The sequence below is a fragment of the Moschus berezovskii genome, chromosome 16 (assembly GCF_049115385.1).
Source record: "Moschus berezovskii isolate FMDL1 chromosome 16, NW_MosBer_1.0, whole genome shotgun sequence".
NCBI classification, from domain to species: domain Eukaryota; kingdom Metazoa; phylum Chordata; class Mammalia; order Artiodactyla; family Moschidae; genus Moschus; species Moschus berezovskii.
Genome location: NC_142475.1, coordinates 83,113,022 through 83,138,726, shown reverse-complemented (window position 1 = coordinate 83,138,726; position 25,705 = coordinate 83,113,022). Strand labels below are relative to the sequence as shown.

At 50.8% G+C, this 25,705-nt stretch overlaps 1 protein-coding gene and 1 non-coding gene across 2 annotated transcripts in view; both read right to left on the bottom strand.

Moving 5' to 3' along the window:
• The window catches only part of MROH1 (maestro heat like repeat family member 1), a 51,053-nt gene extending 25,568 nt beyond the window's left edge, over positions 1-25,485 (bottom strand). The window contains 10 exon segments of the mRNA XM_088844524.1: positions 1,703-1,795; positions 2,009-2,149; positions 2,507-2,658; positions 7,446-7,544; positions 7,717-7,879; positions 8,312-8,443; positions 9,280-9,425; positions 10,068-10,148; positions 11,096-11,197; positions 25,186-25,485. Of these exon segments, the coding sequence (XP_088700650.1) occupies positions 1,703-1,795; positions 2,009-2,149; positions 2,507-2,658; positions 7,446-7,544; positions 7,717-7,879; positions 8,312-8,443; positions 9,280-9,425; positions 10,068-10,148; positions 11,096-11,162 (1,074 nt within the window). The 5' untranslated portion in view covers positions 11,163-11,197; positions 25,186-25,485.
• Positions 14,018-14,140, bottom strand: LOC129560583 (small Cajal body-specific RNA 15). Its single transcript, XR_008686812.1, has one exon.
• Positions 25,486-25,705: the final 220 nt, after the last annotated feature.

The window sequence follows — 25,705 nt, the reverse complement described above, 5'->3', positions numbered from 1 at the left end:
AAAAACTAAAAACAACAGAAAACAAAAGACGCCAATGGAAAGCACTAAGAAAAGGAAATGTCACACTTTTCTAGCTTCTCAGCTTTTCCACAAATGTTCTCCTTTTAAACCCTGCCCCCGCCCCACAGATCACACTGTGTCTAGTTTCAGGCCATCACTTTATATTAAGTAAATAAGACTCCATCTCCCATTTTTTCCTCACTTTTTTCCCAAGTTGTAAACTTTTTCTCCACAGAGATCTTAGGCAGTCTTCGCTAGGTTAATTCCCAGATACTTTACAATTAAGTTTCTGTTGCTATTGTAAACACCTTTTTTTTTTTTTTTGGTATTTTCTAGCTGGTCACCACTGATGGGGGAAAATACTCTTGATTTTACAGATTGGTGTTGTAACTGGCAGCCTTGCTCAATAGAGTTCTAGGACTTATAAATAGATTCAGTACTTGTACGAGTGAACTTCTGGATGAGTGCGTCAACCATCCAGAACAAATATCTGCTGGGAGGAGACACGGCGGAGGCCAGAACAAGGCAACCCTGCCCTCAGGCCTGTGCCACCTCGCTGAGCATGGGGAGCAGCAGCCCGCCAGGACGAAGGGTGGGCAGGCGGCCAGGCGAAGGCAAACCACAGGTCTGTCCTGGATCCTTCCCTTCTGCTTCTCTCCTCACAGGATTCACCCCAGGCCCTGCTAACATGCGACTGGGGCCCCTTCCTGCTCTGGACAGTAAGGGAAGGTGGTTGCTCCTATCCATTGTGATGCAAGTTGTATCCATCACATGTATGATGCATGCTGATGGATCGGGTATTTAAAATTTACCAAGTAAGAGAAGTTCCTTTCCCATCCTAGTTGCTAAGAGTTTCAATGACAAATAGGTGCTGAACTTCTTCAAACACTTTATCTGCATCGCTGAGATCGGAGAGAACCTTCCCGCAGCCCCTCCCGTTGGGCCCCGCGTGTGGCGAGCATGTGGTGGGCAGCCAACTCTCCTCCGCACAGACCCTCATGCCAGCTCACCCGCCCAGCCTTCTCTGTGCAGTCCTGACGTGGAGTCAAGGCCAGCCCCACAGAACCCGTCAGACAGCTCCAGATCCTTTCCTCACTTCCAAGCCCACCTGTGTGAGGTGGAAATGGGCTAGTCCTCAAAAGTCTAGAAGAGCAATCTGAACACCACCGGGTCCCGGGTTTGCTTTCAGAAAGAAAGGGCCTGGAATGTGGTCTCCATTTCTTTACTAGTTTAGTCAAATTTTCTATTTCTCTTCTACCAATTATGACATTTTTAAGATTTTTCTAGGCATCTATCCACTTCATAGTTTTTCAGGCTCATTACGGCTAAGGAGCCAGCCCCCTGAGGCCTTTTCTCCAGCAGAGCCTTTGGGCCCTCCCCTTGATGGCCTCAGCTGCCGAGGCGGCTCCTTTGCTTCACCTGAGCCCTGACCCTCGGGGACCCACAGGCAGCACAGATGCTCCCCCTGCCCTCCTGGTTGCCTCCTCCCCTCCTGCCCCAGCGTGTGGGGCTGTCCACTGTCCTGCTGCCCGAGTCAGTGTACTCCCAAGGGCTGCACCCAGACAACTTGGGAAGCCCGCAGAGGTCCACCTGGCTGGGCCCCTGCCCTGAGTCTTACTCCCTGGGCCCCTCAGCAGGCACCCCCATAGCAGGAGCACAGCGCCCGGCCCCAGACTGCTCACAACCCCCTCCACCAGCCCACCTGAGCATGCAGAGCGGCCAGGAGAGAGTCGAGCTGGACGTCCAGAGTGCGGCTGCCCACGCTCACAGCTGCCTCTAGGATCTGGCCAAGGCTCTGAAGGGAGAAGCAGCCCGTCAGGACCTCCTCGCTCCCAGCCACACCCCACCTGGCTGGGGGAGCCTCCCAGCAGGATACCACCCTGGGGCTGGAGCGAAGAGGGAGCGGTGCCAGGAAGGGGGCCCCATGAGGCCAGGGGGCCTGGCTCTCCAGCTCCGCCCACGGCCCTTGTTGAGGCCAACAGCCCACCCGCAGCCACACTGTGCTCACCTTGGACACGTGGACGGTCTCGGCGTGCTTCTTATAGAGGGCAAGCACCCCAGGCAGCAGCTTGGGGAGCTGCTCCTCCAGCTTCTCGCTGGGGAGCAGGTGGCTCATGGGCCCCAGGGCCTCCACCACTGCAAGTCTCAACTGGAAGGGACAGGGACACCAGTCAGTGGTGGGGGGGACAAGGGCAAGGAATCCTCCACCACGGACCTAGAGCAGAGGCTCCTACAAGGCAGAGGGAGTGGGCCTGGGGAGAAGTCAGAGCAGCCAGGCACCTCCCTATGCGTGGAGGCCCCAAGGTGGGGGTGGGGCCTCAGCAAAGCAGCCCAACACTGTGAGGACCTGCAGGGGAGACCCCACAACACAAGGCTCGGCGTGGGCAGGTGGACACAAATCTCTACCGAGATCCTGTGGGAAGGCAGAAGGGCCCAGGGGTCTGTGACAGGACCTCCAGGCTGGGGAGGGAGAGAGCGGCCAGCAGTCCCAACCCACAGAGTGTACCTTTGCTTCCCGGCTCTGTAGCCACTGGTGGAAAAGGATGTCGTAAGCACCAAAGATGTCTGAGGCGAAGGCGTCCTTTCTGACCGTGGGGTCTGGGGCCTGGTCCAGGTTGGCCAGGTACTCCAGGGTGCTCTCGCTGAAGCGCTGCAGAGCTGCGGCGACCCCAGCGGTGAGGCGGCAGGCATGGTCACACTGGCTCTCACGCAACCCCTCTAACATCCCATGCTCGCCTGCGAGACACCCTCCTGAGCACCTCAGCCAGGCTCAGGACTACAAGGTGGGGCGGGGGTGAAGGGTCCTCTGACTCTCGTCCTTCCCAGAACACGGAACATTATTTTTCTAGAAATTCAGTCTCTGCAGATACACTAAGTTAAGACGAGGTCACGGTGGGGTGCGCCCTAACCCACCATGACCCTGTCTTCGTAAGACAGACAGCCATATTGATGACGGAGGTAGACGCTGCAGTGACGTAGCATCAAGCCCAGATGCCCAGATCGACGGGCACCTCCAGATACCAGGGGAGCCTGGAAGGACTCTGTCCAGAGTCACAGAAGGTGCGCAGCCCTGCCAACAGCCTGCTCTCAGACACTGGCCCTCTAAGCTATAGAAGACAGCCCCGTTGTCTTAAAGCCCTGATGTATGGCCCTGTGTCACAGTGGACACCAGTACACGACCAACCTCTCCCAAATGCCCCCAGGCCACCACGCCCACCTGCTCTGGTCTGTGATGTCCACCTCTCCCCTCACAGACACACATACCACATGCTTTCAAGGGCTGCTATCCAAGATAGCATAGGACCCCCAGGGCACACGCAGGAAGACCCAGGTGTGTGAGCCTGGGTGGGGGTGTGGTGCTGAAGGTGGGGAGCACCAGCCTGGGGGGGCTGTGTCCGTGCAAGGGACGGTGCTTGGATACCCAGGCAGGGAAGCCGAGGGACCCACTTAGGTGTAGACCTGTGTGAGTGGTCAGCAGGGCCTGGACTGTGGGTCAAGGGAGACAATGGGACCACAGAGTCAGGGGCCAGGACCTGGCCACGCAGTCCCACTGAGGCCTGGGCAATGGAGGAGATGAGAACCAGATGGCTGGCAGGGGTCTCGGCTCACAGCTGGCCCATAGGCCAGAGCCCACCCCCAGGATCTGGACAGGATCACGTGCTCCAGCCCATGACCTCTGACCTGGACCACTTGCAAGGCCAATTTCTCAGTTTAGGCTTTGCAGCCCCACCCTCCACCTACAGGGAGGCAGCTATGGTCACAAGCACTCAAGGGAGAACACACACGACCCACCCCCACCTCCGCCCCCGCCAACGCCAACAGCAGGGGGTCTGTGTCTGGCTGTCCTCCCACTGTGGACGCTTCTGGGGGAAGGGGGTCTGCTTAGCTGGGCCCTGGTTCCTGCCTGCCACTGCAACCCCTGCATCCCCTACTCTTGCTCCCGGAGTTGCTCAATCAGGCTGCTGGGCAAGCTGACCAGTGCTTCGAGGTACCCTATGTGGGAAGGGCTTTCAGGATAACAGGACATTACGTGGCCAGAAGTAGAACCAGCCCTGCCCCGAGTTTCTTAAAGGTTTGTGCTTTTAATCAAGGACACACGTGCCTCAGGTAAACGAGCCACTCAGGCCCCTCCCCCAGCCTGATTTTCCTTATTCCAGAAGCAAACGCGGGTTCTGGGCCTCTCCTCACACGTATGCGCAGTGTTCCCCACATACCCCAGGCCGGGGCCAGCCCGTTCCATCCACCCCTCCAGACCCACGTGGCTCCAACCCACCACTCCCTCCATGACCAGCTGTGTTCTGAGTTAAGGGCCGTCTGGGGTTTGAGTCCCCTCGTTCTCCAGGCCCAAGTCACTGCGGCACCTCCACACCTCTTGCCACACATCCTAAGGCTCCCCCAGCCTCGCCATATGGGCCACATACTTCCGGATCCTGGCTTCTCAAGGGGCCTCTCTACACCTTCCTGCTCAGCGAGCCTCAGGGCAGGGTGCTGATTCTCAGGGGTGCCTTCCACTGGAGCTTTCTAGCGCTCTCCCTCAAGCAGAAGGCAAGCCCTCGGCCTTCTCCTGTACCACCTGCCCCACAGAAGCTTCCTGAAGCAAGCGCGGGGAGGGCCTCTCCACCTGGGACAGCTCCACAGCGCCCCCTTCCGCTTTCTCCCTTCCTTCTATCCAGGGTGACTTTCGAAGACTGGCTTCATGGCTTACTTGCTAAGCCTTTTCTTTCTCTTCTGTTTTCCACATACTTGCATTTTGACTCCATTTTCTAGAGGATTTCCTCAACACTTCCATTTCTACCTTCCATTTTCATCATGTTGCTAATTCCCAAAAGCTTTATTGCGTTGTCCAAACATAGCTTCTCCATAGCAACGTGCTTCTGTTTCATGAACGCATCTTCTCTCGTCTTAATGAAACATCAACCAGACTTCCTCTCCTGCCTGTTTTCCCCTCCCTCAACTGTCTGCTTCCCTTAGTCTCCCTTTCTGTTTACTCTGCTGCTGCCTCTCTCATCAGACCTTCCTGGTGGGCGGTGAGCTGTGGTTGCCTGCCAGCACTGGCAGTGTGTCCAGGCCAGCTAAGCACCTGTTGTCTGGACCCTGTCCGCCCACCTCTGGGGCCCTCCTCCCCGCCCTCCCCCTGCCTGGCCACAGCATCCTGCGAGCTGGACAAGAACCTCTGAGTGCACACACGATCCTGTTCTGGGCCCCATGGCTCACCTGGGCCACCTTCCTGAACAGTGAACACAATCTGACCAGAATCGGAAACTGCCTGGAAGGACAAGAGGTCCCAGTCCTCCTGTGGCCCACCCAGGCCACGGATGGGCTGATGTGGACCCCCCCTGGCCTGACTGAGGCCGCTCCAGTGGGTAGGACCATGCTTCCCTCCACTGCAGACCTGCAGCGTTGTCCGTGGTGAGGAGCACACACCTCAGCCAGAGGGCGGCTGCAGTGTCTGCTGGCCCACCCGGCCCTTCACACACGACATGGCAGCCAGGTGAACACTGTAAGCCTGCAGCCTATGAGGGGCAGGGCCTCCTGCACAGGGCTCTGCAAGTCCTGGAGCAATGCCAGCACTTCCAGGGCAGTTGCCGGGCCAGGGACCAGCCCTCAGCTCCAACACAGGCTCTCCTTCTCCATCCCGGCAGGGATGAGTGCTGCCCTTGGAGCTCTTTTCCCTCAGCCCCAACAGCTCTCCCTGGTCCTCTCTGTGTCCCCCAGCTGGGATGTGTACTGTCCCTGGCGCTCTCCACCCCCTGCCCTCCCCGGCTCTCCCCGGTCCCTTCTGGGTCCCCCCAGCTGGGATATGTACTGTCCCCGGCGCTCCCCGCCCTCCCCAGCTCTGCCTCGGTCCTCTCTGTGCCCTGCCCCTGTACTCTGAGCTCAGCAGCGATTCCCACCCAGCTGCTCAGGGATCCTGTCACAAGTTCCCTTTTCAGCAGAAACCAGGTCAAAGAGGGTTTCAGCCCAACAGCCTGCCATCACCCGCATGTGGGAGAGGCCATCAAGAGGAAGGCGTGGAACAGACAGAACGGGAACACGGGGGCTCTGAGGGGCTAGAGCTCTTCCTAGAGTCCCTGAGAGCTGGGGAACCTGAACCCAAAGCCACTGTGAACAGGTGGGCTGAAGCCCAAAGCTCTAGGCCCCAGATAGAAAAGTCCCCTGGTGTGCACAGAACAGGCAGCTTCACCGGGACTCCTCTGCAAACACCAACTCTCTGCTCGGCTACCAGCCTCCCAACCCCTGTCTTGGTGTGGCCACAGCCTAACCACGTCCCTCTAGCCTGGCCACAGGGGTGGAAGCCCAGGACCTCTAACAGCCTGGGCTGGGGATTTAAAAGGGTCTTTAGGGCTTCCCTGGTGCTCCAGTGGTTAAGAATCCATGTTCCAATGCAGGGGACTTGGATTTGACCCCTGGTCCAGGAAGACCCCACATGCCTCAGGGGAACTAAGCCCGTGCGCCACAACTACTGAAGCTGGGGTGCCTAGAGTCCGTGTTCAACAAGACAAGCCACCATAACAATGAGTAGCGCCTACTCTGCACAACTAGAGAAAGCCCTCGCCAGCAACAAAGACCCAGCAAAACCAAAATGCGTGCATGCGCGCTAAGTTGCTCAGTAATGTCTGACTTTTTGTGACCCTATGGACTGTAGCCCACCAGGCTCCTCTGGCCATGAGATTCTCCAGGCAAGAATGCTGGAGTAGGTTGCCGTACCCTCCTCCAGGGGATTTTCTCAACCCAGGATCAAACCCACAGTGACAGGTGGGTTCTTTACCACTAGTGCCAATTGGGAAGCCACAACCAAAAATAAACTATTTTAAAAAGGGATCCTGTCTTCATGGGGCCTCATGGGCCTAAGTGTTCCCTCTTCCTCCCCTCAGTAGCAGCTGTCTTCCTGAGATTGGAGGGGACACTAGGGACACCAGTAAGCCAAGGGTCAAGAGCTGGGTGCAGGCCACTAGAAGACACCAGGCTCCCTCAGGCCCCATGTTTCAGGACCCTCTGCTTCCCCCATAGGAATGCCCTCCTGCCCATCAGGAGTCATGCCGTGAGGCGCTGCCCATGGCACACAGAGGGTGGGAGAGTGAAGACTCCCAGGATACCCAGGGAAATGTCACTCTGCCAGCGTGAGCAGGGAGAGAAATGGGAAGGAGTTGCAGCTCTGGTCAGTCTCCTCCTGCCCCCCATCAAATGTCCAGGGCTCAGGGGAATACGGCGTAAGGTCCTGGTGGGGGGTTCCCCAACAGCAGAGAAAAGCCGCCAGACAGCAGAGGTCAGGTCTCCACCTGCAGCAGTGCCCGCTCAGCCCCCACCTGCATCACCCTTCCTCCAATCGTCTCACCCTCCTCCTGCAGCAGCCTGAAGGCCCCCCGGCCCCCCACAAAGGAGCACTGGAAACAAAGACCCCCCCAACAGTGGGCAGGCCACACCCACCCACCACCCTGTCTTACCACAGCAGAACACCACTTTCATTGAGTCGTGCTTGGCTGCGGCCAGCATGGGCAGCATGGTGCTGAGGATGGACGTCAGGAAGGGCACCATGCCAAACACTGCAAGAAGGGGCACGTCACAGAGGCCCACAGCCACCCCCACCCCGCCACACACCTTGAGCTCTCTCTGCACAGCCTGGGGCACGTGGTGGAACGACTGGGACCCGAGGAACAGAGGTGCCATCCTCAGAACCTCTGAGTGTGCGGGTGGAGGGGTGGGGCCACCACCTACCATTGGAGATGGAGAGGCTGGCGAGTGTGTGCACGGTGCAGGGGTGCGGCAGGAGCCCAGGCTGGAACTTGCTCAGCAGCTCCTCCATCACGCTGCTGATGAACCGCCTCCCCACCGCCACCAGGACGCTGCTGGCGGCTTGCTGCCAATCAGAGACCAGCTCCTGTCCCCAAAGACCTCAACTGACACTCTGATCAAAGAAGGCAGACCTCACCCAACCTGAAGGTGCCCAGGAGGAAAACTGGACACTCTGCCTTCAGTTCCATTGGAGGACAGGCCACCAGTGTTCAGGACGCTCTGGGGCTGCTATGAGCAGGGTCCCAGGCTGAGCCCTGAGCCCATGCACACTTAAGTCGGGCCCCGGTGCTCCTACATTTGCCCTGAGAGCTTGGGAGCACTGCTTTCCACTTTGGTTTCCATCTGAGATGGCGGGGTGACAAGCCCCACCCTACAAGGGCAGTCAGTACACAGGACCAATGGGCCAGACCTGAGGAAGCCAGACACAAACCCATGTTCTCAATGCACTTGGGAAGAAAACAGCTCCCTGTCCCAGCCGGGGGCAGGTCAGCCAGGCCAGGGCAGGTATCCCCCACACCTTCACTTTGGTCATCTCATTGGAGGCCAGGAGGATGATGGCCCTGGCCATGTCCTTGTCCAGCTCGCCGATATGATTGCTCACGACTATCTCCATGGCCCTTAGGATCATCGTCCGGTAAGGATGCGCTAGCTGTAGAGAGAGATGGTGGGGGAAGGACTGGGACTCACTTGTCTCACGGCTCCTCCCCAAGCTCAGGAATGAGCCCTGGTCTCCTTAAACTCGGACAGTGGTGGGGGTGGGGGCAGGGGCAGGAAGGGGCCCTGCCGGAGAGGAGGGGTCATCAAACTGGCTCAGGAGCCCAGGGGCCCTGTCAGGGCTCAGCTGTCCAACCCTGAAATGGCAGCTGACAGATGAGAGACCAAAACTCAAATAAAAAGAAAAACAGTCTTTTGAGACTGCAAGAACTCCTAGGAATGAGCCTAAACCGAGCACTGTGGAAACTGAAATTATATCCCACTACAGGGAGATAGGAGTGTCACAGAACCCTGCAGCCAGGACCAGGAGAGGCAGAGCTGGCACAGCCCTTTGTGCAGTCTCAGCAGGGCCCGACCAGTGGAGTCTACAGTTGGGCAGGGAGCAGAGGCCCGGGCCCACTGGGCAAGTCCCTGTTCCAGGTGCGAGCACGTGTTCTGCTTACTGCGGGGACCCAGCGGCCCTCTCTCACTAGCTGGTAGATGAGAGGAACGGTGGACTGGACCTGCGCAAGGGCAACCGGACACTACAATGCTGACCACCCGGTCCCCCACAACGGGACCGACCCACAGGACAGAGTGGGTCACCTATGCTGGACTTGCCGCCTCACGAGGGCCTGGACTTGCCAGTGCGACTTTCCGCCTACAGCAACCTGGCTGCATACTTCAGACCCACCAGGGCCACTGCCCTGCAGGCCCCGCCCCACCGCAGCCCCCGCCCCTCCCCCACAGGCCCCGCCCCGCAGGCCTCACCCCATCTGCAAGGAGCAATACCTTTTCGTGCAGCCGCAGGTGCTCCTCACAGGCGCTAAGCACCTCCACTGGCTGTGACTCTCCAAGAGCACACAGGGCGCCACATACCTGCTCCTGCACCCGAGGGTCCTTATCAGTGACGGCATCCAGCAGGATGGTGGACAGCCCTACAGTGACAAAGTCCAATGACAGGGTCAGGCCCGGCCCCGGCCCATCGCCTGGCTCAGCCTCTGAGGACTTAGCCTCACTGGCCCAGCCTCTGCAGCCTCAGGCGCACACACCACCCCCTCCGTCCACTGTGCTGGCCGAGGTCTCTGGGACCCACTGGCCACCTGCTCTGAGGTCACTCTGGCCACCTCTACCCCGACCTTTCAACCCAGGCCGCGTTTTCTCCACCTCTCCAGCCTGGCTGGATCTGAGGTCCTATAAAAAGCAGGCGGTGTGGGCTCAGCCCCACGAAGCCACTCCAGGAGGACCTCTGGCCCACACTCTGCCCTGGACCATGCCCTAGGCAAAGAGCTGGCCCTGGCTGCAGGTACAGTGGCCAGTCAGAGTGAACACTGGCCCTGGGGCTTTTGTAGGCAAGGAGGAAGGCACAGGGACTCTCCCCAACAGAGCACAAAGCCACTGTGTCAGGCAAACGCTGTCCCCACACCAGACTGAGCCAGCGTCAGCAGAAACGAGAGCTTCCTTTTCTTTTCTAATGAAACCGTAAAGAAAGTATGTTCAAGCAGCCGTCACTCCTCCCAAATGCATTTACTCAGAAATCCGCAGCACGCGTGGAGGCCAGCCAAGGGGCCCACACTCACTCTTCACGTAGGTCTCGCTCATCACTGTGGCTCCGGCTTCTTCTCGCCTCCTGGTGTGAACATGGGTGCCTCTCTTCAGATCTGGAGTCACCAGACGGGCAACATTTAAGTCACTGGCCTCCTCAGTTTACGAGCAGTTAGTATGTTTACGTAAAACACAAGATCAGAAGGGGTTCGTCTGGGAGACTTTGGCTGAGCAGTGCGCAGAGGATAGGCAGTACCCACTCCACCCCGGCAGCCCTGCCGCCATGTGCTTGGCCCACAGGGGCTTGTCCTAGCTGGCCCACAGAGGGGCCAGGCCAAGCATGATCACCACCTCCACTGACAGCATCTTCCTTCACTCTGTGCACCTAAGGCCTCGTGCTGCTGACAAACTGGGCAGAGAGGGACACCCATCCCTGAGGGCCACGAACAACCACCTTGGGTCACTGCATGGCCGGGACCCCCCACTTCCTGCTGGCTGAACAAGACTGGACAGGCAGCTCAGGATCTGGAGGGCTCTCTGCCGTCTGAAACCAACCATCCAGACAGCTCATGGGATTTAAGAGTTGCAGCTTTCAAACATCATGTGCCCCAAAGCACCACTTGCAACAGATGGAGCCAAAGAATAAAGTCCATGGAATATGCAAGTGTCTCTGCACTTCCCCACGTGGTCACAGGCTCCGACAACTGGTACGGGACTGCTTTCTCACATTGGGGTCCTCTATTTTCTGGGCACCACCTTCATTCCTGGGCACCGCCCATCCAAAAAAGGGTGCTGGTAGAGGAAGCAAAGGAGACAGGCCTCCACCTGCTCCTGAGCAGGAGGACACACTCACTTGACTGTGGCCACATGGGAAGGGGCAGTGAGAGGTATCTGATGAGTGGTGGGATTACAACAGGTGAGAACTCTAGATCAAGAAGGCACCCTGGTCCTAGGCATTCACCCATCCCACCAAAACCTCAGTGCAATGACAGAAAAGATGCATGTTTTAAAAGAACAAGCCCACAAGGGCGCTAGAACACAAGAACAGATAAAATTACCAGACCAGACACTTCAGGAATCCCAGGCAGACAGAAAGCAGATGGAGAAGACTGGTTTGAGGCTGGTGGCATCAGCAAGGTGTTTCCCCTCTTTTCCTGGAAAGCATCTAAAAATAACAAGGAAAACAAGAAATAAAAACACATACTCCATTAGCAGCACAACAAGGTGGCAAACCACTCCCCCTCCCCCGCAAAGGTGAAGGGCTGGAAATACCACAGCTGTCAGGCAGGTATGAAGGTGCTGGCTGCAGGCTCCACAGAGAGCCATCAGGACTATTCTCAGAAGCAGGCACCCCTGTACATGGAACCCGCTTCCTGAGATCCCTGGGCCAGTCTTATGAGCACGCAGCCCACTCCTGGTGCAGGGGCTTCGCCTGTGTAAAGCCACAGCCACCCATCTCCATGGCCTCAGAGAAGATGGGTTGAACAGCTCCAGCTCCACAGTTTGGAGCATCCTTCATACAAATGAAGACAGCTATGCACACCCAACTCGAGCAGGAGCAAGCACAAACATAAGGGACATCGGCTCCCAGCCTGCCTGGGAGGAATGGACCTGTTTGCTGCCTCAACCCAAACAACTAAAAAACTGAAAGAAACATATGGAACCAGAGTTCTCAAGCTGATGGGCATCAGGAACAAAGGGTGGGAAAGCCTGTGATCATGCCGGCTCATCACCTGAAGGGCACGTCCAGCTGAGGACATGCAGAGCGGGCCCAGGAACAACTTGGGAGGCCTGGGTCTTGCTGGAGTCCACAGGGTCCAGTACCAGGGAGAACATCAGAGGCCTGCAGAGGGTCCCCAGTCACACAGCTGATTTACTGGCCAGCACAGGGGCAGCAAAACAATGTCCTCAAGGATGCCCATGTCCCCATCCTCAGCATGTGAGTATGTTACTTAGCTGGCGAAAGGGACTTAGCAGATGGGGTCAAGGGCACAGACCTTAAGGCGAGGAACTCAAGATTATGTGAGTGAGACCTGCCTTAGTTCTTAAGAGCAAAGAACCTTTCTCAGCTGCATCAGAGACATGAGATGAAGAAGAAGGGAGGAAAAAAGCACAGGAAGAACACCCACTGTGGCTGGCTGCACAGATGGAGGCAGGAGGCCAGAAATGGCCCAAGGCGGGGGAAGGAACCGCCCAAAATGATTAGCAGAAACAATCCGTGGGGCTCACAATGAGCTAGGAACGGGCCTCTCCTGGCAGCAGGGGAATACCACAACTCTCAGAGCCCTGGGAAGGGCACTCAGGAGGGTTTCAACTCAGTAAAGAAGTAAAACTAGGGCATTCCCTAGGGGCCCAGTGGTGAGGATCCCAGGTTCACACTGCCATGGCCCAGGTTCAATATCTGGTTGGGGAACTGAGATCCTACAAGCCAAGCCATGCGGCCAAAAAAGGAAAAAGAAGAAAAAGGTAAAATGCCATTCTGGTTTCATCTACCAAAGCTAAAAGCAAGACCTGAAAGGATCAAACTGTTCCCAAGTAACTTAGACCAGCCCAGTACAAAGCTTGAGACTAAAAAGAGGAACACAAAACACCACGTACCAACAAACATATATAAGAAATTTTCGAAAAATAACAGTGTCTGGCATCCAATCAAAAATGACCAGGCACACAAAGAGGCAAGAAAACACAACCCAAATTTGCTGTATGGCTATGAAACTCAAATAGGGGCTCTATGTCAACCTAGAGGGGTAGGATGGGGAGGGAGATGGGAGGGAGGTTCAAAAGGGAGGGGATATATGTATACCTATGGGTGATTCTGGTTGAGGTTTGACAGAAAACAGCAAAATTCTGTAAAGTAATTATCGGTCAATAAAAAAAAATTTAAAAAAACAAACAAACAAACACACACACACAACCCATAATGAGGATGAATCAGTCAATAGACACTGAGCTGGAAATGGTGCAGAGAAAAGTGTTACTAGATAAGACATTTAGATTACAACTGTATTTCATATATTCTAGAAACCACAGGAAACGCTAAGTAGGTTAACATAAATAGGCTAAAGTAAAAGAATAGGAAAAGAAAAATGAGGCTGACAATAATCACAAAAAAGCTCGAGGGGCTTCCCAGTAGTCCACTGGTTAAGAATCCACCTGCCAATGCAGGGGACACAGGTTCAAATCCTAGTCTGGGAAGACCCCACATGCCTCAGGGCAGTTAAGTCTGTGCAACACAACTCCTGAGCCTGTGTGCTGCAGCTACTGAAGCCCACATATCCGATAGTCCGAGCTCTGCAAAAAGAGAAGCCACTGCAATGAGAAGCCTGCACACCACAGCTAGAGTAGCCTCTGCTCGCAGCAACTCGAGAAAGCCCATGCACAACAGCAAAGACCCAGTGCAGCCAAAAATATATAAATAAATAATTTTTTTAAAGCCGAAGTGACTATGTTAATATTAGATAAAGTAGACTTCAGAGACATAACAATTATTTTTTTAAAAAAATAAATCGCTTTTTAATTGGAAAAGTGTATGTTTAATAATTGACTTCCTACTGGTTCAATCAACATTATGCAAGCACTTGTACACATCCAATAAAATATTTCTGAAGCTTGTGCTTGGTCATCAGTCTGCTCTTCTCATTCTCCAGAATGATTTAAAATATTAACTCATTTTAAGAGTTTTAAATAGCTCCCACACTGGCAGCTGCCCAGAATGATTCACCATGATGCAGCATTCTGCAAATGAGACTATGCTGGTCTCCTGACAAGGAGGTTTGGCCACCAGAAGCTGTCCTGGACCCTCTGAAACCTGTACTACAGGAAAGGTCCTCTCCTCCACTTTCCTAACCAACTTCTCCAGTTGGCAGTTACCTTCCTGTCAACTAGAGTAAGCTCCTAATGGATTCCCTAAGTCTTTCTTCACCCTTACTCATCTCTGTATTTACTACTCCTATTTTCTACAGTGAAACAATGGAAACTGTATCATTGCTGTTGGTAGATAAGTAGATCTTGAATTCATTTTGCAAACAAGACCTGTTCTATCTACCTTTTCATTTAGGAGACTAAAAGCAGAGTCAGCTTGACTTCAAGGACTCTATTTTCTTAGCAGAGACATAACAATTCTAAACATCTATGTACCTAATAACAAAGCTTTAAAATACACAAAATCAAAACTAAAAAATTTCAAGGAGAAATAAACAAATGCAAAATACAACAGAAATTCCAACAGCCCTCTATTTGTAATTGTTATAACAAGTGTACAGAAAATCACTGCAGGTACAGAAGACTGCAACAATACCATCGATCAACTTGGTTCAAGCAGTATTTTTATAACATTCCATTCATTAACAGAAGAATATATATATTTCTTCAAAAAGCTCATGAAACATTTACCAAGTCTGACTATATTCTGAGCAATAAAACAAGTCTCAATAAACCTAAAAGTATTCAAGTCATACAAAGTATGTTTTCTGCGCTGCTAGGTCGCTCAGTCATGTCCAGCTGTTTGTGATTCTATGGACTGTAGCCCGCCAGGCTCCTCTGTCCATGAGATTCTCCAATCAAAAATACTGGAGTGGGTTGCCATGCCCTCCTCCAGGGCATCTTCCCACCCAGGGATCAAACCTGCGTTTCCGAAGTCTCCTGTATTGGCCATCAGGTTCTTTATCACTAGCGCCACCTGGAAAGCCCCTGTTCTCTGACCACATGGGATTAAATTTGAAATCAATAAGAGAAAGCTATCTGAGAAATCTGAGTATTTATCTACTACTTAATATGCTTTAAAATAATTCATGAGTCAAAAAAAATAAATGCAAAAAATGAAATTAAAGTGAATGAAAATGAACACATATCAAAATGTGTGGGAGAAATTTTTTAAAAAATGTTTAATGTGTGGGAAATAAATAGCACTAAATGGCTGTATTAGAAAAGAATGACATTGTGGATCTGAACAACAGCAACATCATTTAGCAGCGGAAGACAGAGGGGGCGATCCCACACACACCACTCCAAGTGAATCCCAAAGCCAATAAGAAGAGCCAAGACTTGCATTCCCAGCAGGAAGACATCTCTGCTTTGGGACAGGCCACAAGCCCAGCAGATGGGAACCTTCTCAGCTCAGAGAGTGGGGAGCCACCACCATCCTAAACACCCTTCCCTACCATAGACTTTCCTTCAGAGCAACCCCTCCTTTTCTCTGCAAAGTAACTTCCTCTCCGTTGTTTGCTGGACTTGCCTATTATTGTTGTTGTTCAGTTGTTCAGCTGTGTCCAACTCTTTGCAACCCCACGGACTGCAGCACACCAGGCCTGCCTGTCCTTCACCATCTCCCAGAGTTTGCTCAAACTCATGTCCATTGAGTCAATGATGCCATCCAAACATCTCATCCTCTGTCATCCTCCTCTTCTCCTGCCTTCAATCCTTCCCAGCATCAAGGTCTTTTCTAATGAGTCAACTCTTCACATCAGGTGGCCAAAGGATTGGAGTTTCAGCTTTAGCATCAGTCCTTCCAATGAATATTCAGGACTGATTTCCTTTACGATGGACTGGTCCTTTCCGAGGGACTCTTAAGAATTTTCTCCAACACCACAATTCAAAAGCATCAGTCCTTCAGCACTCAATTTGCTTTATGGTCCAACTCTCACATCCATACATGAATACTGGAAAAACCATTTGCAAATTTGTTGGCAAAGTAATATCTCTGCTTTTTAATATGCTGTCTAGGTTGGTCATAGCTTTTCTTCCAAGGAGCAAGCATCTTTTAATTTCATGGCTGCAATCACCATCTGCAGTGATTCTGGAGCCCAAGAAAATAATCTGTCACTGTTTCTATTGTTTTGGCATGAAGTGATGGGACCAGATGCCATGATCTTAGTTTTCTGAATGTTGAGCCTCAAGCCAACTTTTTCACTCTCCTCTTTCACTTTCAACAAGAGGCTCTTTAGTTCCTCTTCGCTTTCTGCCATAAGGGTGGTGTCGTCTGCATATCTGAGGTTATTGATATTTCTCCCAGCAATCTTGATTCCAGCTTCTGTTTCATCCAGCCCAGCATCTGGCATGATGTACTCTGCATAGAAGTTAAACAAGCAGAGTGACAAAATAAAGACTTGATGTACTCCTTTTCTAATTTGGAACCAGTCCATTGTTCCATGTCTAGTTCTGTTGTTTTTTGACCTGCATACAGGTTTCTCAGGAGGCCAGTAATGTGGTCTGATATTCCCATCTCTTTAAGAATGTTCTACAGTTTATTGTGATCCACACAGTCAAAGGCTTTGGCGTAGTCAATAAAGCAGAAGTAGATATTTTTCTGGAATTCTCCTGCTTTTTCCTCCAATGAATATTGGCAATCTGATCTCCAGTTCCTCTGCCTTTTCTAAACCCAGCTTGAATATGTGGAAGTTTTTGGTTCACGTACCACTGAAGCCCAGCTTGGAGAATTTTGAGCATTACTTTGCTAGTGTGTGAAATGAGTACAACTGTGCAGTAGTTTGAACATTCTTTCACACTGTCTTTCTTTGGGATTGGAATGAAAACTGACCTTTCCAGTCCTGTGTACCTTTCCAGTCCTGTGGCCACTGTTGAGTTTTCCAAATTTGTTGGCATATTGACTGCAGCACTTTCACAGCATCATCTTTTAGGATTTGAAATAGCTTGGCTGGAATTAGTTTTATATAGTTTTTGCTACAGTATGCCTGTCCTGAGTTGCAGTTCTCTGCTATTCCCAGATAAACACATTTTGCTGGTAAAATAATTAGCTCTTTTAGTTTTAAGATCAACAACGTTAAATCCTACCTTAAGAAATTACACATTCAAAAGAAGCAAAAGAATTAAAATAATGAATATCAGTACATAAAGAAATAGGAAAAAAAAAAAGCAAAGTGCCAAAGGCTAGTTATTTAAGAAGATCAATAAATTTGATAACCATCCTGCCTGACTGATCAGGAAAAAGAAGGACAACACAAATTACCAATCTTAAGAATGAGAACAAATAAGATTCTACAGATATTAAAAGGATAACGAGAATATATTTACCATGTCAAAGGTAAACTGGACAACTTAAAAGAAACAGATGAGTCAATTAAACCTCAATAAGAAATTATTAAAGTCAAAAAACAAAAGAAATAGACAAATTCCTTGAAACACAAACTATCAAAGCTCACTCAAGAAAAAATAGATTTAAGAAAAAAAAGAAAAAATAGATAATCTAGGACTTCCCTGGTGGTCCAGTAGTTAAGACTCCACACTTCCACTGCAGGGTCCACAGGTTTGATTCCTGGTCAGGGAACTAAGATACCCCATACCATGTGGCACAGTCAAAGAAAAAGGAAAAGAAAGAAAAAATAGCCCTATATTTAACAAAGTATTGAAGTTGTAGTTAAAAGCCTTCACACAGAGAAAATTCTAGGCCTAGATAACTTCCCTGGGGAATTCTATCAAACATTTAAGGAAGAAACAATTGCAACTCTACACAGATTTGTCCAAAAAAACTGAACCTAAAAAGCACTTACCAACTGATTCTCTGAGGTTAGCATTACTCTGATAACAAAACTAGACACAGATATTACAAACAATGAAAACTATAGATCAATATCCTTCATAGATGCAAAATTTCTTAACAATATTTTATCAAATCATATCCAACAACATGTAAAAACGATAATACCTCATGACCAAATTGGGTCATTCCATGAATGCAAGGTTGGTTGGGTATTTTTAACTCCAGCTACTGTAAATCACAATAACAGACCAAAAAATAAAAACCACATAATAATCACAATAAATGCAGAAAAAGCATTTGTCACAATCCAACATCCACTTAAAATAAAAATTATCAACAAACAGGAACAGAAGGAAACTTCCACAATCTGATAAAGAGCACCAAAGGGAAATCTATAGGAACATTCTACTTAACAATAAAAGACTAAATGCAATCCCTGCAGGATGGGGAACAAGGCAAGGATGTCTGTTCTCACTAGTTCTATTCACTATCAGCTGGAGGTTTTAGTCTGGGTGATAAGGTAAGAAAAAAACAATAAGACATCCAAATTGAAGAAGTAAAACTATTTTTATTCACAGGTGATGTGATCATCTATGCAGAAAATGCTACGGAATCTATAGTTGGAACCAGATCAATAAGTCACCAAGCAAGATCACAAAATATAAAGTTAATATTAAGTTTTTAAAAAACATTAATATTAAAAAATCAACTGTATTTCCATATACTAACAATAAACAATCAAAAATTGAAAAAGCCACAACATCTGCCATTGAGCAAAAATTATATGAAATATTTAGGGACAAATTTGACAAAAGAGGGACAATGCAGTAAAACTATCAAACACTGCTGAGATATAAAAGAAAACTTAAATAAATGGAGAGAAATACTGTACAAGGAAATCAATTCTTTGCAAATGGATCTACAGATTGAATGCATTCCCAATCAAAATCCCAGCATGTTTTTTGTAGAAACTGACAGACTGATTCTAAAATTCATATGGAAATGCAGAGGACCTAAAATAGCCAAGACAGCTCTGGAAAATAAAAAAATAGAGAACCTATACTACATGCGGAGAAGGCAATGGCAAGCCACTCCAGTACTCTTGCCTAGAAAATCCCATGGATGGAGGAGCCTGGTAGGCTGCAGTCTGTGGGGTCGCTAAGGGTCAGACGTGACTGACTGACCTCACTTTCACTTTTCACTTTCACACTTTGGAGAAGGAAATGGCAACCCACTCCAGTGTTCTTGCCTGGAGAATCCCAGAGACGGGGGAGCCTGTTGGGCTTCTGTCTATGGGGTCACACAGAGTCGGACACGACTGAAGTGACTTAGCAGCATACTACATGACTTCAAGAGTTATATGGCACACCACACTACTTGGTAGCAGACACACTTCACACCACTCAGTGACAGACATACTGTGATCAACATTAGCCACGCCCCTCATCACCCTGCTCCAACCCTTCATATCGGGCAGCAGGTGCCCTGCTCCCCCTCTGAGAGCCCATCTCTGCTGGTTGCCTCTCCTAATGCTGCCTTGGCCACTTCCTCCACCCTGAGAGTGCTGGTTTTCATCAAACACAGGCCATATCATGCCACACCACTGCTCAGAGGTCTTCACTGCTGCTCACAAAATCAAAGCAATACCTTTGACAAAGACTTTTGCAACCCAGACCCAAGTCCCTCTCTGCTCCTCTCTCATCCCTCATGCTGCAGGCATCCTGAATGCCCTGGGCCAGGGCTTGGGCTCTTGTACCTCTGCTTCTGCTGATCCCTACAAACTTCCCACCCTGTCCTCTTCACCCCACATTACACATTCATTCCTCAGAGGCCAATTGCTTACCTCCCCCAAGACACTGTCACCCCTCCAGCAGGTGACCCAGGGTTCCCCCAGTCCTGGCTCCTACAGGGATGGTGGCATCCTTTCTGAACAGCAGATGTGCGTGCTGATCTGCCTCCAGCCCATCATGCACACAGAGAAAGCTTTGGTTTATATTCTTAGCATATACACAATTTCAAAAAACAAACAAAACAGTGTTCATTGAAGGAAAAGACTCAAAATCCTCACCTAAGACTCAATATTATAAAACTGTCAATTTTCTTTCATCTATAAAAATGTGAATCAGGCTACTGGAGGGTTCCACTTGACAAAATAGTTCCAAATTCATATGGAAGAATCAACATACGACTTTAGCCAACTAAATTCTGAAAAGTCTGTGAACAGCAGGATCTGTCCTATGTTATGTTCAGTTCAGTTCATTCGCTCAGTCGTGTCCAACTCTTTGCAACCCCATGGAATGCAGCATACCAGGCTTCCCTGTCCATCACCAACTCCCAGAGCTTGTTCAAACTCATGTCCGTCAAGTCAGTGATACCATCCAAACATCTTATCCACTGCCGTCCTCTTCTCTTCCTGCCTTCAATCTTTCCCAGAATCAGGGTCTTTTCTAATTCAGTTCTTCGAATCAGGTGGCCAAACTATTGGAGCTTCAGCTTCAGTATCAATCTTTCCAATGAATATTCAGGACAAATTTCCTTTAAGATTGACTGGTTTGACCTCCTTGCTGTCCAAGGGACTCTCAAGAGTCTTCTCCAACACCACAGTTCAAAAGCATCAATTCTTTGGTGCTCAGGTTTCTTTATAGTCCAACTCTCACATCCATACATGAATACTGGAAAAAACATAGTTTTGACTAGACAGGCCTTTGTTGGCAAAGTAATGTCTCTGCTTTTTAATATGCTGTCTAGGTTGGTCATAGCATTTCTTCCAAGGAGAAAGTGTCTTTTAATTTCATGGCTGCAGTCATCATCTGCAGTGATTCTGGAGCCCCCCAAAATAAAGTCTGTCACTGTTTGCATTCTTTCCATAATTATTTGCCATGAAGTGATGGGACAGGATGCCATGATCTTAATTTTTTGAATGTTGAGTTTTAAGCCAACTTTTTCACTCTCCTCTTTCACTTTCATCAAGAGGCTCTTCAGTTCTTCATCGTTTTCTGCCATTAAGGGTGGTGTCATCTGTATATCTGAGGTTATTGATATTTCTCCCAGCAATCCTGATTCCAGCTTGTGCTTCATCCAGCCTGGCGTTTGGCATGATGTACTCTGCATATAAGTTAAATAAGCAGAGTGACAATATACAGCTTTGACATAATCCTTTCTCAATTTGGAACCAGTCTGTTGTTTCATGTCCAGTTCTAACTGTTGCTTCCTGACCTGCATACAGATTTCTCAGGGGGCAGGTCAGGTGGTCTGGTATTCCCATCTCCTTCAGAATTTTCCACAGTTTGTTGTGATTCACACAGTCAAAGGTTTTGGTATAGTCAATAAAACAGAAGTAGATGTTTTTCTGGAACTCTCTTGTTTTTTCGATGATCCTACGGATTTTGGCAATTTGATCTCTGGTTCCCCTGCCTTTTCTAAATCCAGCTTGAACATCTGGAAGTTCTCAGTTCACGTACTGTTGAAGGCTGGTTTGGAGAATTTTGAATATTACTTGGCTAGCGTGTGAGATGAGTACAATTGTGCGGTAGTTTGAACGTTCTTTGGCATTGTCTTTCTTTGGGATTGGAATGAAAACTGACCTCTTCCAGTTCTGTGGCCACTGCTGCGTTTTCCAAATTTGCTAGCATATTGAGTGCAGCACTTTCACAGCATCATCTTTTAGGATTTGAAATAGCTCAACTGGAATTCCATCACCTCCACTAGCTTTGTCCGTACTGATGCTTCCTAAGGCCCACTTAACTTTTCACTCCAGGATATCTGGCTCTAGGTGAGTGATCACACCATCGTGGTTATCCGGGTCATGAAGATCTTTTTTGTATAGTTCTTCTCTGTATTCTTGCCACCTCCTCTTAATATCTTCTGCTTCTGTTAGGTCCATACCATGTCCGTCCTTTATTGTGCCCATCTTTGCATGAAATGTTCCCTTGGTATCTCTAATTTTCTTGAAGAGATCTCTAGTCTTTCCCATTCTATTATTTTCCACTATTTCTTTGCACTAATCACTGAGGAAGGGTTTCTTATCTCTCCCTGCTATTCTTTGGGACTCTGCATTCAAATCGGGATTATCTTTCCTTTTCTCCTTTGCCTTTCACTTCTTTTCTTTTCTCAGCTATTTTTAAGGCCTCCTCAGAAAACCATTTTGCCTTTTTGCATTTCTTTTTTTGGGGGGAATGGTCTTGATCACTGCCTCTGTACAATATCATGAACCTCCATCCACAGTTTTTCAGACACTCTATCAGATCTAATCCCTTGAATCTTTCTCAATTTCACTGTATAATCATAAAGGATTGGATTTGGGTCATACCTGAATGGTCTAGTGGTTTTCCCTACTTTCTTCAATTTAAGTCTGAATTTTGCAACAAGCAATTCATGATCTGAGCCACAGTCAGCTCCCAATCTTGTTTTTGCTGACTGTATAGAGCTTCTCCATCTTTGGCTACAAAGAATATAATCAATCTAATTTCGGTAGTGACCATCTGGTGATGTCCATGTGTAAAGTCATCTCTTGTGTTTTTGGAAGAGGGTGCTTGCTATGACCAGTGTGTTCTCTTGGCAAAAATCTGTCAGCCTTTGCCCTTATATTCTCTACTTGCTGCTGCTAAGTCACTTCAGTCGTATCCGACTCTGTGTGACCCCATAGACAGAAGCCCACCAGGCTCCCCCATCCCTGGGATTCTCCAGGCAAGAACACTGGAGTGGGTTGCCATTTCCTTCTCCAATGTGTGAAAGTGAAAAGTGAAAGTGAAGTCGCTCAGTCATGTCTGACTCGTAGCGACCCCATGGACTGCAGACTATCAGACTCCTCCGTCCATGGGATTTTCCAGGCAATAGTACTGGAGTGGCTTGCCATTGCCTTCTCCATATTCTCTACTTAGGACTACATTTATTTTTTACACGTGATGCTTATATCCATCTAGCACTTATTTTGGGGTAAGGAAAGATGTAGGGAAAACTAAGGAAAGGACTTTCTAAGCCAGACACAGAACTCCACACACCGTAATGAAAGCTTTCAGTTGGACTAAATGAAATTTTTTAATTTCTGAAAATCAGAAGCATACACAAACTCAAGACCACATCCATACATAAACCTATGCCCACAATCGTACACTCTCAGACCTCACCCCATCCTCAATACAGCATAAAGTATATGAAAGATAAAATGGGTCAAATCATTCGTTACAGGTATGACAAGAGCCTGTCTAACATTAACATGCACAGAAGTGCACCCACATCAGCAAGACACACAGGAAGACAGGCGGCACAAAGAAGACCTCCAGCCCAGGACTCCGCTTCCCGTGCACCGCCACTTCCCCTGACTGCCCCACAGGACTGAGGGGCGGGGAGCAAGGCCTGTAGTGGCCACACAGAGCCTGTGGAGTGTTTCCTACAAGCCTGAATGGTCACACTCTGTGATGGGATCGTCCACCTTTCAATACCCATCTACAGAAGCCCACAGAGTGTCATAAAAACACATATGTCAATCAGGGGTCTGGTTAGATTTGAAAAAACAAGCACTGGAAAAAAGTGGTAGCCAGGTAAGTATAGATTACCTGGGCTTGACTGGTTTTGAAGGTCTCCACCTGTGGCCCCTGCCCCAGGCCAGGAGGTTTGTGGAGCTGAGTGACCTGTGAGCACAGTGCTGATGGCAAAGCCAGGTGAAACTGCCAGAGAGGAAGGGGGCACACAGACAGGGGAGGGCCAGGAGGCCCCCTGCCTCCCTCAGGAAGTACCTTAGAGGCACCATCTCCTCAATCTGCATGGCCAAGTAGTTCCGAGAGGGGCACGCTGTGAGCGGCTGGTCAGCAGTGGGGCAGGACTCCACCAGGACTGGCTCCCACACTCCCCTCCACACCTGCCCGCCTGCCCACCATGATGCTCCTGGTACATAGCACAGGGCAGAGCCATCAGGGCCTTCCCTCCCTGCACTGGACACACTGTGGGCCAGTGAGGAAGCAGCTGCCCCCTCCCCATGCTCACCAGTAGTCAGCATTGATTCAATGGCATTGATTCAAATGCCCACCAGGTACTGCCCCTGCCCACAGAGCCCCTGGCCTGAAAGACGCCTAGTTGTATTTCGACTGCCACATGAGCTGACAAACCTAACAGTGGTACAGGACCACTTCACTGAGCTGGATGGGGCTCAGAATGGGGTGTGGGAGGCCAAGGAGGATCACATACCTCCCAGCCCAGAGGCAACAGGAGCTGGTATGGAAGATAGGTGTGTGAGGGGAAACTAGGAAGTCAGGAGGCCCAGGGAGGTCACAGGATCACCCCACCAGGCCCAGGGTCTTTCCCTCCCAGCACAGGAGACAGAGCAGGAACCAACTTCCAGAGTCACCAACAAGAACCGGGGCAGATGACCTGGAAACAGTCCACAGCTCACTGCTCACAGCTCCTGGAGAGCACTGCTTCTCACTGTAAGCCACGCCAGCGGTGTCACCCCCCAGAAGTGGTTGGCTCTCTGGCTCAGTGAGGTAAGCACACGTCTCAAGACGCCCAGCAGCCAGCATTGCTTGAACAACAGGAGGGACTCTCCTGGAGTGCCTGCCTCAAGAAGGTCAAGTAACTTGCATCCATGAAAGGGCTCACGCAATCTGGGCTGCTCACTGGTGCCTCGGGGGACCCTGGGTCTGAACTAAGCACAGATACCTGCCTCTAGGCATAGGCGGCAGCTATGAGCTCTTGGGAGCAAGCAAGCACCCTAGGGTTCCACCTCTGATCTACTGGGGCCCTCAGCAGGCAGTCGTGGTGGAGTAAGACACAGCAACAATAATCCCTGTCAGCCTGGACATTGATTTCAAGGTAACGAAAACAGCTCAACTTGGTCATTTCACTCTGGCAACAAAGAGAGACCTGAGGCACATGCTCACTTGAGTCACGGCGGTCAAAAGCCCTGTTGACACCTGCATTCCCAGGCCCTCTGACTGTCAGGACCAGAGGAGTGACCACATCACAATCCTGTCACCACTCAAGTGTCCCACCAGATGATTCCCACATAGGTCTCCTGGGGCCCAGGGCCTGCTGGCCATCTCCACCTGGACCATCATCGCCACAAACCCAACAGCTCCAACACCACTGTCACCCGACCCCTCCTCGACCCACACCTCACTTGCCTCTTCTGTGTCATCATGCACTTAGCACTCAGGTCAGAAGCACCCCTTCCTGTTCCTCCATCTCCGTTCCCACACCCTACAGTGACTCACCTTCTCCACCTCTACCACCTCCCTTTCCAAAGTGGTCCCCTAAAGCCAGCCTCCACCCCAACCCCGCCTGGCCCCGCAGCAGACAGCCACTCCAGCTAACATTGCCACAAAACAGTCCCCTCTGCCCCCTACACCCCTTTGTGCCTCAGCGCCCTTGAGCTTTCCAGTCAGCCACTCCCCTACCCCGCTGGGCTGGCAAAGGGGAACCTCTGTAAAGCGTGCAGATGGGAACCGCCACACACACAGGGCCCTCTTATCAGGCCCTACGGCTGCACTGCATCTCAGTTGGCGCTACAGAAAACCGGAACCCAAAATTGGGCCTAAGAGTCCAGGGACTGGGGGCCAGCCGTCCGAGCTCTCACCCGGATTTAGAGCGGAATTTCCTGCAGCCTCTCCAGCTTCACGCCTACTGGGCATGACCAGTAACCCTCAGGACTAAGGACACATTACCTCCCAGCTCTGGACCGCCTCCTCCTCTCACGCCAGAGAGAAAGTAGAAAGAATATAATGGTCCCCGCGTTTTGGGATCCTCGGGTTTAGGATGAGTTTCCCGCAGAGGACCCCCGTTCTTCCCCTGGGGAAGCAAGGAGGTGGACCACACGCCTCCGAAAAGTGGCAGACTGAACGCCCCCCGCTGGGGAGGGGGTGCCAGGCACGGGGGCCGAGTATCCCGAGTCCCACCCTGGGAGGGGCCGGGCACGGGGGACGCGCTCCGCAAGCCGGGCGAGGAAGAAAGTGAACGGCTGGGCTCCCAGGCCGCTCTTCCGGGTTGTGACGCGGCAAATCCGTCTCCGCGCGGGGCTGGGCGCACCTGAGCCCGGGGAAGGGGGCGGGCTCGGCTCCGCGAAGCCCGGGACCGTACCTGCGCTCGCCTGGTGACCTTGGAGAGGCGCCCCCTGACTCGGTTTCCCGCGGCGGCCTGGCCAAGGGGGCGACCCGAAGGTCTGCGGCCTAGGCTTCCCCGAGGGAC